The sequence below is a fragment of the Eucalyptus grandis genome, chromosome 8 (genome assembly GCF_016545825.1).
Source record: "Eucalyptus grandis isolate ANBG69807.140 chromosome 8, ASM1654582v1, whole genome shotgun sequence".
NCBI lineage: Eukaryota > Viridiplantae > Streptophyta > Magnoliopsida > Myrtales > Myrtaceae > Eucalyptus > Eucalyptus grandis.
This window is the reverse complement of record NC_052619.1, coordinates 70,455,488-70,467,167: the sequence shown is the minus strand read 5'-3', so window position 1 is coordinate 70,467,167 and position 11,680 is coordinate 70,455,488. Positions and strand designations below refer to the sequence as shown.

At 36.7% G+C, this 11,680-nt stretch overlaps 1 protein-coding gene across 1 annotated transcript; it reads right to left on the bottom strand.

The window, feature by feature from the left end:
- Positions 1 to 4,608: 4,608 nt before the first annotated feature.
- LOC104415872 lies at positions 4,609 to 6,176 on the bottom strand. The gene is made up of 3 exons (XM_010027262.3): positions 5,910 to 6,176; positions 5,618 to 5,807; positions 4,609 to 5,403 (listed from the first exon to the last, which is right to left on the bottom strand). The coding sequence occupies exons 1-3, from the start codon at positions 6,066 to 6,068 to the stop codon at positions 4,883 to 4,885; spliced, it is 870 nt and encodes a 289-aa protein (XP_010025564.2). The 5' UTR covers positions 6,069 to 6,176; the 3' UTR covers positions 4,609 to 4,882.
- Positions 6,177 to 11,680: the final 5,504 nt, after the last annotated feature.

Genomic DNA, 11,680 nt, shown 5'->3' with positions numbered 1-11,680 from the left:
GCATTGACCTCTACTTGATCTAGGTAAGGGAACACTAACTTTATTGTGGAAAAAAATAAAGATTAAGTGTTCAACCCAAATTATGATGATATAAATTGTTCATTGATATCGTGAATATGTTTTCACATGATAGCATAAGAAATATTCACCCAAGTGCTCAAGATAAGATGACATTAAAGTTGTCAACAACCATTTTTTTCTTCATAGACTTTAGCAAGGAAAAATTGATCACTTTGTATGCGCTCGCACACACACATACGTATAGATTCCCAATATCCTATTCGAAATGATTTCATGGTTTTCCACATCATTGCGGTACACAAATTTCAAATTTAGTAGGCTAAACAAAAGTTTCCTAGCAAGTAATTCAAAAAGGTACATATATATCACTATGAGAAACAGTGAAAGCCCTTTTCTCAGTCTTGGGCAAAATAATGGTCACGATCATAAGGTCGAATTACTCATCATATCTACAAGAATTTCTTATGAGCTCTCATTTCACCATTGTAAATAAATTACCAAGATGCATCTTGCGGTGCTTGGAGAGCTGTCCTCGATATTACTTTGTCAGTATTGGGATTTGCTTGTTTTACTACTTATTTATTTTCTCTATAAAATTCAAGAATGAAAAATACATTCTTATATCAGTGAACAAAATGGAAACAAAAAAAATCAAAAAACCCGACATATCATTTTTGATTTCTTTTTCATAAAATTTTAAATGTTTATGGTAATAGAGGTTTAATTTTTAAATATATAGCTAATGAAAGCATAAATGCCAGTTCAAGAAAAAAATGTTGAAATACTCTCAATTGTGTTTTCCATCTCTCTTTAAGTATAGAAGATAGTATATATATATATATATTTGGAACTGATTAACAATACGAATAAAAATTAAAGTGCTTGCGTGTCAATACTTGTTCCTCAGTATGTCACGGATTTTGAGGGAAATTTATCAAGTCTCTATTAATCATAAAACATTAAGTTCTAAACATATAAATGGAAGATAATAGTCACTTCTTGCAAAATTGTTGAAGTAGGCTCTCTGTGTTTTTTTTTTTCTGCTTTCGCGTGATCTTTGCGCCCTTCGAAGAGACCGAGTAATTTATGTTCGTCTCTTGTCAAATCAGCATCGACTTTAAAGCAACAAGACAAGGCCAGATTCGGCAGAAGAAATGAAAGAAACTGAAGTTTTTCATATCTGACAAAAGCACACTGCATCTACACGCACCAGAGACAGAGACTCCTCTCTCTAGCTTTCTCCCTTCTCCCTTGTTTTACGCCACTTGTTTCCCCATGGCCAGTGGTTTTCCTGTGGAATTCCCATGCCTCTATTGTTCTTATTGGCTGCCCTTGCCTCGGTATTATTCTTTCTTGATATGGTTGATGATGTAGCTTGAGGTGTTCTGGCCCTATGGCTCCGTGCTATAATATATTTCGTGGGGGTTGCCAGGGACTATTGGGATCAGACAGAATCTGTCTTGAACTTCTCATCATCAATCCCCATACGTAAGTTAGGGTGCAGATGCTCTGAGAACTTAGATGATGTTGCGAATTTCCTATAAAATATCTTATCTTGGAAACCACCCAAAAATAAAAATAAAAATAAATGCTCCTGATGAATTTAAAAGGAATAAATCAACAAGGATAGAGTATTTTGTGTGTATATGTCTTAGAAACAGTTGAATATACAATTATACATATCAAGCTAACAGTAGCTATAAAAGCTTTCAAACAAGGATGCAACAGTTTAGATAACCGAATTATCGAAATAAGTATTTCTAGACCTCATAATTTAAGTCGCTTAGAATTTGGACGAAGTGAATTTCTCATTATAATCTACTTTTTATAACTTCAATAAGAGTTAATGCTTATTGGGTATTTTGATCTTATGATTTATTCACATTGCAATTGATGGTGGAAGGTATAAAAGAAAGTTATGGGGTGGTAGTTTTGTGGTGCGAAAATGGAAATGCCTCCAGAGTCACTCATGTATGTAATTTCAAAGAAAACGACCACAGAATAATAAAGGTAAAAGTCCACTTTTGGTGAGGAAAGTCATCCATATTTGAGAATTTGATTAGGCAAATTAGAAATTCAAGAATTTGATCAGAAAAATAAACAATTTTGAGGAGCGAGAATGAACTTCTTACCTGTTATGCCAAAAAAAAAAAAGAAAAAAAAGAAGAGGAGCAAGAAAGTGTAAACTGATTATGTATAATCAATTTAGCACAAAAATGCTCCTTTTACACGTTATGTGAACTAAAGGCATAAATAGCCACAGTCAAAGAGTTCAAGGAAGAGAAATTGCAATTAAGACTTATAGGGGTTCAACACCTCGTGTCTACGTCCTTCCTTCCAACTATAATTAGCTCAAATAGGCTGAATTTCGTTAGTTCAGCCAAGAGTACAAGTGCTGCATCGCTACAGGTGTAGAAGCTTCTCTCGCACAAAACTAGACTCATGCAACAACCGTCCTATAGATCATGTCGCAAACGGAACCCTCTAATATGTGCTCTCACACCCTGTATGCATAGGCTAGTTGAATACACTCCACCAACTATAAAAACACGCATTTCTAGTGATTACACAGGATCCATCATGAACTTTCTCTCACATAAACAAATAATTCTCCCTAAGTACAATCACTCTCTCGTGTGTCTATAAATGGGTTTGTCACTCTTCCTAACTTTTAGAAATAACACTCAAATGAGTATTGCAAGTTCATAGAAAGGATGGACTAAAAAACCTCTAGATAATGTTCAATTTATCTTGCTTATGCTTCTCAATTGCGTCACTTCTATCCATAAGGGAATGGAGTGAGGTGGGGCCATTTAGTTTCAAGTATGTGGTTTAACTCATACGCTTTTGCATGTAGGGAAGTACTTTTCCAAGAAGTTATTTATTCTGGGAGTGCTCTCACCTGAGCATACTTAACATTTGAGTTCCAATTTTAAACATTGTCATTTCATCTATGTGTTAAATTCTAATTTACATATATAATCAAAAAAATACTCTCCTCTTGTTTAAATTCATTCATGCCGCTTTTGCTATCCTTGAAACCTATCAGGAGACACTCCTCATTTAAGACCTCTAGCATCAACAATCACTTCTCGCCCTCGTTGAACCAAGTCATTATTTTGTAAGTGAATCACGTCTTCCTATGAGAGAAGGCTTTAATTAAGCCATCTCGCAAGTCTTTCGAGCACATATGTCCATGATTTTTAGCAAAGATAATCTTTATATTATAGTTAATGGAGGGGGGATGGGTCTTTGGTTTGGGAACTCCAACGATTGTCAAATCTATGTTTGGAAAGTCCACTTTGCATCAGTCTAATCATATTGCAAAACTAATGTTTACATCTAAGGTTGAGCATGGTTATAGGATAGAACCTAGAATCAAAGAACCAGACTAGTGGGAACTTGTTCAATTCTAAGTTCCAAGATACGAAGAGAAAATTTCAAGTTTCAAAAATTTGGGAACTTGTTTCAACATATAGGTTTTAGGTTTTAAATAGGTGGAACTTGAAATCTAGAATCTAGAATCTGAAACAAGAATTTGTGTTTTTCTTAATCTATGTTTTTGCATGATCCTACAATATTCCATTGTATCAGATAATGAGTATATAATTTGAAACCATTAATCTAAACTTCCATTTATAACCGAGACTTTTACTTTATTAATATTTCGTATTCTTCGTGTGCTTAAATATGAGTTGTGATTAGAGAATTATGGCAACAAATTGTGGTCATTAAAAGTGATAATTCATTATGAACATTCAATTAATAATACATGTTGAATATGGGTAGAATCGGAAAGTGACCCTAAAACCTGTGATAGGATAGGTTTCACGTTTCAAAATATAAAGAACCTGTTTTAACGGATGGGTTATAGATTATAGATGGAACCTATACGAAATCTGGAATCACTCATCTTTACTTATAACTGTAGCCTAACGGCTTGACTAATTGCAAAACTTACGTTTGGTTCTACATCTTATTTTTTGCAATTTTCCAAACTTAACAAAATTTGAATCGTGTGATAGTTGAATCTAGTCCTGGCTTTGACTTGGTTGAAATAAAAACCTCTGCATATTTAAATAAATACATTGAATACTATGGGCTAAGCATTTTAATTTTTCTCATAAAACTTTTATGTGCATCTTTCTAACAAAATATCAAGCCCGATATTCATCTGCCCCCTTCAAATCATTGTAATTTTACCTACATTATGTGACTGTTTCCCACTTAAATGTCAATGAAGTATGAACAATATAGAGTTAAATCGATATAGCAATGATCTTAACCAATTTGGCTAAAAGGAAAGGTCTGCTCCAGTCAAAACTAGCATGATTCTTTATTAAAAATAAAATAAAATTCGAGCCCATCATTTGGTCAAATATAATATCTTCTTACCTAAATTCGCATCGAAGGGAAGTGGAATAATGTTCCCTCTCTTTATGATGGTATATACAAATATATCATCTCATCATGCCCACTCCACCCTCTCCCCATTCGTTCATTTCCTCCATCTTTATGCATGCCTTTCGTACCCCTTTCATTAACGGCACAAATACACTCAAAAGGCACTATAGGCTATACACATTATTGGGATGATAAAAAGAAATAAAGCATTGAATTATTAGGACAGAGAATTCTGTCTCGGATAGATAAATCATTTAGACAACTGAAGAAAGGCTATTCACCAATTAGTGTGGGAAAATAATCGGTTCGATATCCATCAACTCCTCATCAACAAAAATAGATTACGTTTTCCCTCTTCACCTCGACATAAATCACTCACTCGCCCAAAATTTGTCCAAATCTTGGACAGCTTCCTTATCCAAAACAAGCATCAAAAGTCCTAGTTAAGCACTCTAAATCAGCAGCAGTTGATGCTCATGTTCGAGAATTGGCTAGACAGACCAGACCCACGATTACCCAGATCACCCTTGGTGGATTTCACCATAGACTTAGGCAAGAAAGAAGCACCATTCTTGATCTTGCGCCCATGATCACCATCTTTTCTGTTGCCTGAAATTGAAGCGCCACCGGCAGCACCGATGGTTCTCGATACCGGGTCTCTGAGACAGCTCTCGGAGAGCCACTTGGAGAGCATGTAAGTGGTGGTCCTCCATGGAGGCAAGTAAAGGCCTCGCTCCCGGAGCGACTCCTTGGCCGCTGAGCAGAGGAGGGAAATGATCCGGTTGAGCTTGACCTCGTCCCCAACGAAGATCGATGGCAGCGTGTCTGTGAGCTCCTTGTAGCTCTGTGTCGGCCTCGCCACTTCGAACTGAGACTTGAAGTCCACGTCCACTATCAGCCTCTTCATTTGATGGTGCTGGTGATGTTTCTTATGACCATCCTCGTCTTTGATCAACACATCGATGTACTCATAATCCCCTGTTTGAATATCAGAGAGAACCATAAGATGAACTATTTCATATTTAGCTTACTTCTCCATGCTTGGAAGATGAAAATTCATGACACACTCTTCCAGATTTGTGTTAATTCAACATCTTTTTACTGCTGGGCAGACTGATTTTGTGCTAAACCACCCTAATTGGTGGGGAGTTTGCCGGCGGGCAGAGAGAGAGAGAGAGAGAGAGAGACCCACCGCCGGGGCAACAGAAGGAGGTGGCCCAAGAAGTGTGGCAGAGAGAAGCGTGGAAGCCGTCCATCTTCAGCCTCATCACCAACCATTTCTTCAAGCCCGTGGTCTTCTCTGCGTCCCTCTTGCGCCTCATGTGCTTCAACAGGCTCTTGAGAACATCAACCTCAGCTCCGGTTCCGCTTTCAAGCACATCCTGAACACCCCCCCGCCAAAAAAAGAAGAAAAAGTTCAGTTCAGAAACACACATGCAAACACGGAAAAGAAGAAGACTTAATGAAAAAACAGGTGCATATACCCTCAAAGCAAAGTAATAGGAGTGGCGTTGGTTATCAGAGGCTTGCAAGCGCTGGGCGGAAGATGACGATGACGACGGTGATGATGATGGGTAGTCATCAGATTCAATGAAGTCTTGTACCATCTGAACCAGCTTCTCATCATCTTCCATGCTGTCCATCTCGCTTCCTCTCTCGCTCTCTCTCTCTCTCTCTCTCTCTCCCCCCGTGGAGTGTGCTTTATGGGTGAAAGCTCTGGCTATGGAGTTGGCTCAGGCAATGGGATATATGTATCTCGGACTACACGACACGGGATGACTTAGGCGGTGGGGAAAACTGGTTTTGCACAGTGGTGAGTGGCGACAGATGAGGTCATGATAAGTACTTTTATCTTTTCGCTCACAGAAAAGGTCAAGTATATGATAAATAAGAGATTAGTATGTCGACAGAATATGTCTGCAGAATATCCTCCCTCCTTTCCCCTCCCTTTTTCTTCTTTATATCACAGGATACGCTAGAGGCTCAACTGTTCCAACATGTCCGTAATGGAAATCTTACTCGGACTGGCTGTTGCACAATCTCGTGAGGGTCTCCAAAGTTCCTCCCCATCGTATCCAGAAGAGATATGCTCTTTGACGTTTTAAAAAAGATGCTCACGGGTCAATCTTGAGTGAATTTTGGATACCATGGATGTCAATGGGTGGACCTGGCCTTGGCTAAGAGTGAGTGCAACGTGGTTGAAAAAATTACCATATTCGCTTAGCAGGAGAAAAGTAGAGAACTCTGTGTGTAATCTCCTAGAGACAAGTGAAATACAATTCCTTTCATTAACTACCTTCCGCTTCTCCCTTCTTGCTTCATTCTATTTGTGCAATTACTTTCTCTTGCAGTTCCATGCAACTCTCGCGCATAGCAAACCATAGGTAAAATCGAAAGAGATTAGAGAATCGATTAAGATTCGAAAAAGTAGACCATAGTTTGAGGAACTTGCTCACGGATTAGGGCTTCATAGCAGCAACCCCATTCTATGGTCATTTGAAACTCTTCCCATCTCAACAATCACCTCAACAATGGTAGGATATGAAAACTGTTTGGACGAATGAGATTGGTTGAGGGGGCTGCTATAATTCTCAAATCAAGGACCAACATAATCCCTTGCATAAGATTCCCTTTGTGTATGTTCTATATTTTCATTCAATATTATCCAAGAAAAGCATAAAACAAAGAAACTCAAATTATGAAAGAAACAAAAATGAATAAAAACAAGAGTCAAAGGTGGAGTAGGCATACGACCGGAAAGAGGGGAATCCCATGAACCTAGATATTGCCTGGTGAGAAAGGAGGCATATCCTAGTAAAATCTTAGGTACTAGATTTCCCAGTGAGTGACAATTATAATGGCAGGCAACAAAATTGACATGATCCAGATCTGATGCCCCTGATATGGATGTACGAGATATGTCCTTTTGTGGTGACCCCATTCTCGGCGAATAAATACACTACTGGCAGATTTTAACAAGCAAGCTAATCCTCGTCCTTTTCCCTCGGTGCCTATGCTACGTTCGAGAGACATTTAGGGGAAGAAAAAGAGATACAAATTCATCCAATTTTAAATTTGATCTGTTTCGTAGCCTCGTAAAATTCAAAATGAATTTGGTGAGCAAGTCGGATGTGGATTGATAACGAAAAAACTACTTAATTCCTAAAATCAAAGAAAATTTGGCCACATCAGAAAAAAGTTCAAAAGAAAAAAGAAGGAAAAATAAAATCTTCTTCATCGTGCTTGGCTATGGCCACTTGAGCTTCATTGAAGCCATGGCCACTCGAGCTTCTCTAAGCTCCAGGCCATGGTTGCTCGAGTTTCATTGAGCATGGTAGGGAAAAGTGTTCGAAAAATCATAAATTGATTACATTGATGCTAATTTGGTTCCAAACATTTTCAATTATGCCAATTTAATCTTTAAATATTTTTTATTTAGAATCAATTCAATCATTGGAGCTAACTTTGGATAAATATTACCGATGTCGACATCAATTGACTTACATGACATGATTGGCACTAATTTGGATTTTTTTTAATAATATTTATCATTTCTTTTCCTTTTTTCCTCCTCTTTTCTCCGATGGATGGAGAGAAAAGAGGAGAAAAATTATTAAAAGATTATTAAAAGTGTTCAGGCTAATGCTAATTATGCTATGGTGATTGACGTCCACATCAACGATATGAAATTAATTAAAATGACTAAATTGGCTTTAAGTCAAAATATTTAGGATTAAACTATTACAATTAACTAACCAAAAAAAAACTGTTACAATTAAAAAGTTTAAGTTTAAATTAGCACAAATGTTATAAATTTAAGAATTTATTTACACTTTTCTTAGCTTAGCAAGCTAGGGTGGCCATGCTTGCACGAGCTTCTTCGACAAACTTGTCCATTGATCTCGGATGTACTTCTCCCTCTTGAACGGACTTTGAACCATTTCCCCTGAAAAAGCAATTAATTATGGATGGCAAAAACCATCCATTGATAGTCCCTCTTGAACGGACTTTGAACCATTTCCCTTGAAAAAGCAGTTAATTATGGATAGCAAAAACCATCCATTGATAGTCGACCAACACAACTTTGCAGTCAATTACGTCCAACATAGTAATAGTAAGGGAAAAGTGTCAAAACAGTTATAAATCTATCGCATATGTATCAATTTAGTCTTAAACTTTTTAATGATATCAATTAGTTATAAACCTTTTGACTCATTATCAATTCGGTCCTAAACCTTTTAATGGTGTTAATTTAGTCAAAAACTTTTGAACTAGTATCAATTTAGTCATAAATTTTTTAACTTGGTATCAATTCAATCATTTCGACTAATTTTGAACGAATTTTGTTAATATGAATATCAATTGGTTTACTTAGCACCACCAAACTTATGTGAATAATTTTTAATAATAATTTTTATTTTTAAATTATTTTTCTGATTTCTTTTTTTCTCTCTCTCTCCTTCATTTCTTCTTCCTTTAGATGGTGGCTAGCCATTGGCCATGGTCGGCGAGCTAGCCATTGGCCATGGTCGAGTGAGCTGGCCCTTCTTGACATGGCAAGGTCGAGCCCTAGTGAGGGTGACCTCTCCAAATCTAGCTTGGGCAAGGTCGCCTTGTTGAATTTAGCGAGGGCTCGCCTAGGCTAGATTTGGCAAGGTCGACCATCATTGGGACTTGACCTTACCATGGCCTAGTGAGGCCGATCGCCCAGCCATAGCCAATGGTTGGCCATGGCCTATGGCTGATGGTTGGCCACTATCTAAAGGAAGAAGAAAGAAAGGTGAGAGAAAAAAAAAAAAGAAAAAAAAATCATAACAAATAATTAAAAAATGAAAAATTATTAAAATATTATTAAAAATATTCACATTAGCAATGCCACGTAAATCGATCGGTATTTACGTTAACAAAATTCAAGAAAATTAATTGGAATGATTGAATTGGTATTAAATTAAAAGGTTTATGACTTAATTGACACTTTCAAAAAAATTATGATTAATTTGATATCATTAAAATGTTTAGAATTGAATTAACATAATTAAAATATTTAATATTAAATTAACATCAATGCAATAAGTTTAGAACTTCTATGACACTTTTCCCTAATCGTGGCCATGAGGTTTCAACAAAATCGAGTGTTTTTTGTAGCCAATGACATCGAAATGGCCATGTTGCTTATGAATTTGCAGGTGGATATGCGTACAAGATTGGTTTGTGTTATGAATCAATATGTGAAGCGAACGAAGAAAGGGAGGATAAAAAGCGGGACATTATGTTGTTTGAGATTTGATTTTAACTATAAGAAAATCCAACTTACAAGTTTATGGTCTCAAAAAATCTCATATTATATTAGAACAAAAGATCTTGAATCAAATCTTTTTAGGCCTCTATTTGCTTTCCCAATTATATATTTTCACATTTTAGACTTAGATCAAAATTCAATGCATATGTAAGGGATTAAAAATCATGTCTTTATCTAATAGTTTAAGATTTGATACTACGTCAAAAAAACCAAACCAAAAGCTTAAGTTTTTAGAGTAATAGGCAGTGATCCCACAAAATCTCACAATAGTTTAGCTAAAAAATGCTCGAGTGGCCAAGGTTGTGAGCTCAACAAAACTTGAGTGGCCTCGAGTAGCCATGGCTGAGCTTGACAAAGTAGCTCAAGTGACAAGCATTTATGGCTAAACTTAGCGAAGAAGATGAACAATAATTTTTTTTTTTTCTTTTTTCTGAAAGTTTTCAAATTTTTTTCTTGACATGACACTTGATAGTTGAGACTCCATTTAACTTAGGTTAATCCGGCAAAAAGCCAACCTGCGGTTAGATAACCCTTCTTGAAAACCATTGCGAACCCCAATTAAATTCAAGTATGATAAAGTTTTTCGTTATTGGGAGGATGATAGACCCCTTCAATCCATTCCATACAATGTCTTTTTTGGAAGCCAGAGGAAATGCATCTCAAGCACACCAATTAGTAGGTATGAGAGGATTAATGTTAGATCCTCAAGGACAAGTGATTGATTTATCCATTCAAAGCAATTTATGCAAAGGCACATTGGCACCACGTCTTAAGAAAGTAATTATAAAGCCACGTCAGCATTTCCATTAGTTAAATTAGACGGACTTAATGAGAAGACTTGATAGGTGTTATGACTTAATTTTGATATTTGAAAACTTTAAGACTTAATTGTATTTTCACAACAAGTTTGAGACTTTCAGCCCACTTGTCCTCAAAAATTGCATAAGCACTTTCCCTCTTTCACTTGAAGTTATAGCTTGATTTCAGCTTAAAAATTGCGTATTTTAAGATCCAAACTTTCTCATTTCATTCTCTAAGTTGCATCTTCTCTGTTGACTTGTCAATTAGAACTGTGGAGTGAAAAAGAAAGCACTGATGAGGCTGGTGGTAATAGTTTCGGTCCAGGTCCTTTGACGGGCATAACCAATCGTCTTGATAGCATTAAGGAAAGCACTAGAACAAGGTCAGCTCAGCTATTGGTCCACAAGCAAGGTAAGTAGGTCCACTGCCGACCGCCTCAAAAATGGAAAGACCTAATGGAGTAATCCCAACTCGAGGATCGGAGATGCTAACGGAAAGACCTATTTACCACCAGTGTTTTTCTCCTGTTAAGTATGCTCCCTGACATAGACCACGTATAGGAAGTACCTTTGGTAAGATAAGAATATAACTACGTGAACATAACATGTTTGAAAATCCCCCAAGGGATCAACCCAATAATCAAAATATAGTCACATCTAGAGTCCCAAAACACAGGCACTATATTCTATGTTAATCTCAGCATGGATTCAAGGTTTTCAAGGTCATATACGACGCTGTTATCTGTTTTCTTTGAAAATGAGCTAACATAAGTATGCTAATAAGAGGATGAGCTATTCATTTTATCACCATTTCTTGTATCCGCTTCAGCTTCATTTTCTAAATCAAACAATCGGATCTTTGGAAACATTTGGCCACATGATTGTCCGATTCAATTATGAAAATGTACTAAAGCAAGCTAAGTAATAACTTATACCGATCTGCGATTCATGTGTAGGTAGAAGATACTAGATAACAACGCTTCTCTAAGTATTTTGTCCATCCAAGCCTATCTTCAACTCTCTGTGTTATCTCTAGCAAATGGTTCATGGCACGTGTCTTCACTCTTTCATAGAAACAAGTCAAACTGAGTGAAGGGTCCAACAAAACAATAGTCGAAATAGGGAACATGGACTTGGCCATGCGATAGACCGTCCA

Bases quoted from the DNA above. Each gene is read 5' to 3' on its own strand.
- LOC104415872 (XM_010027262.3), bottom strand. From the start codon at position 6,068: ATGGACAGCATGGAAGATGATGAGAAGCTGGTTCAGATGGTACAAGAC. The intron at 5,808-5,909 runs GTATATGCACCT...GGGGGTGTTCAG, and splicing joins CCTATTACTTTGCTTTGAGG to GATGTGCTTGAAAGCGGAAC. The intron at 5,404-5,617 runs GTGGGTCTCTCT...ATATTCAAACAG, and splicing joins CTCCTTCTGTTGCCCCGGCG to GGGATTATGAGTACATCGAT.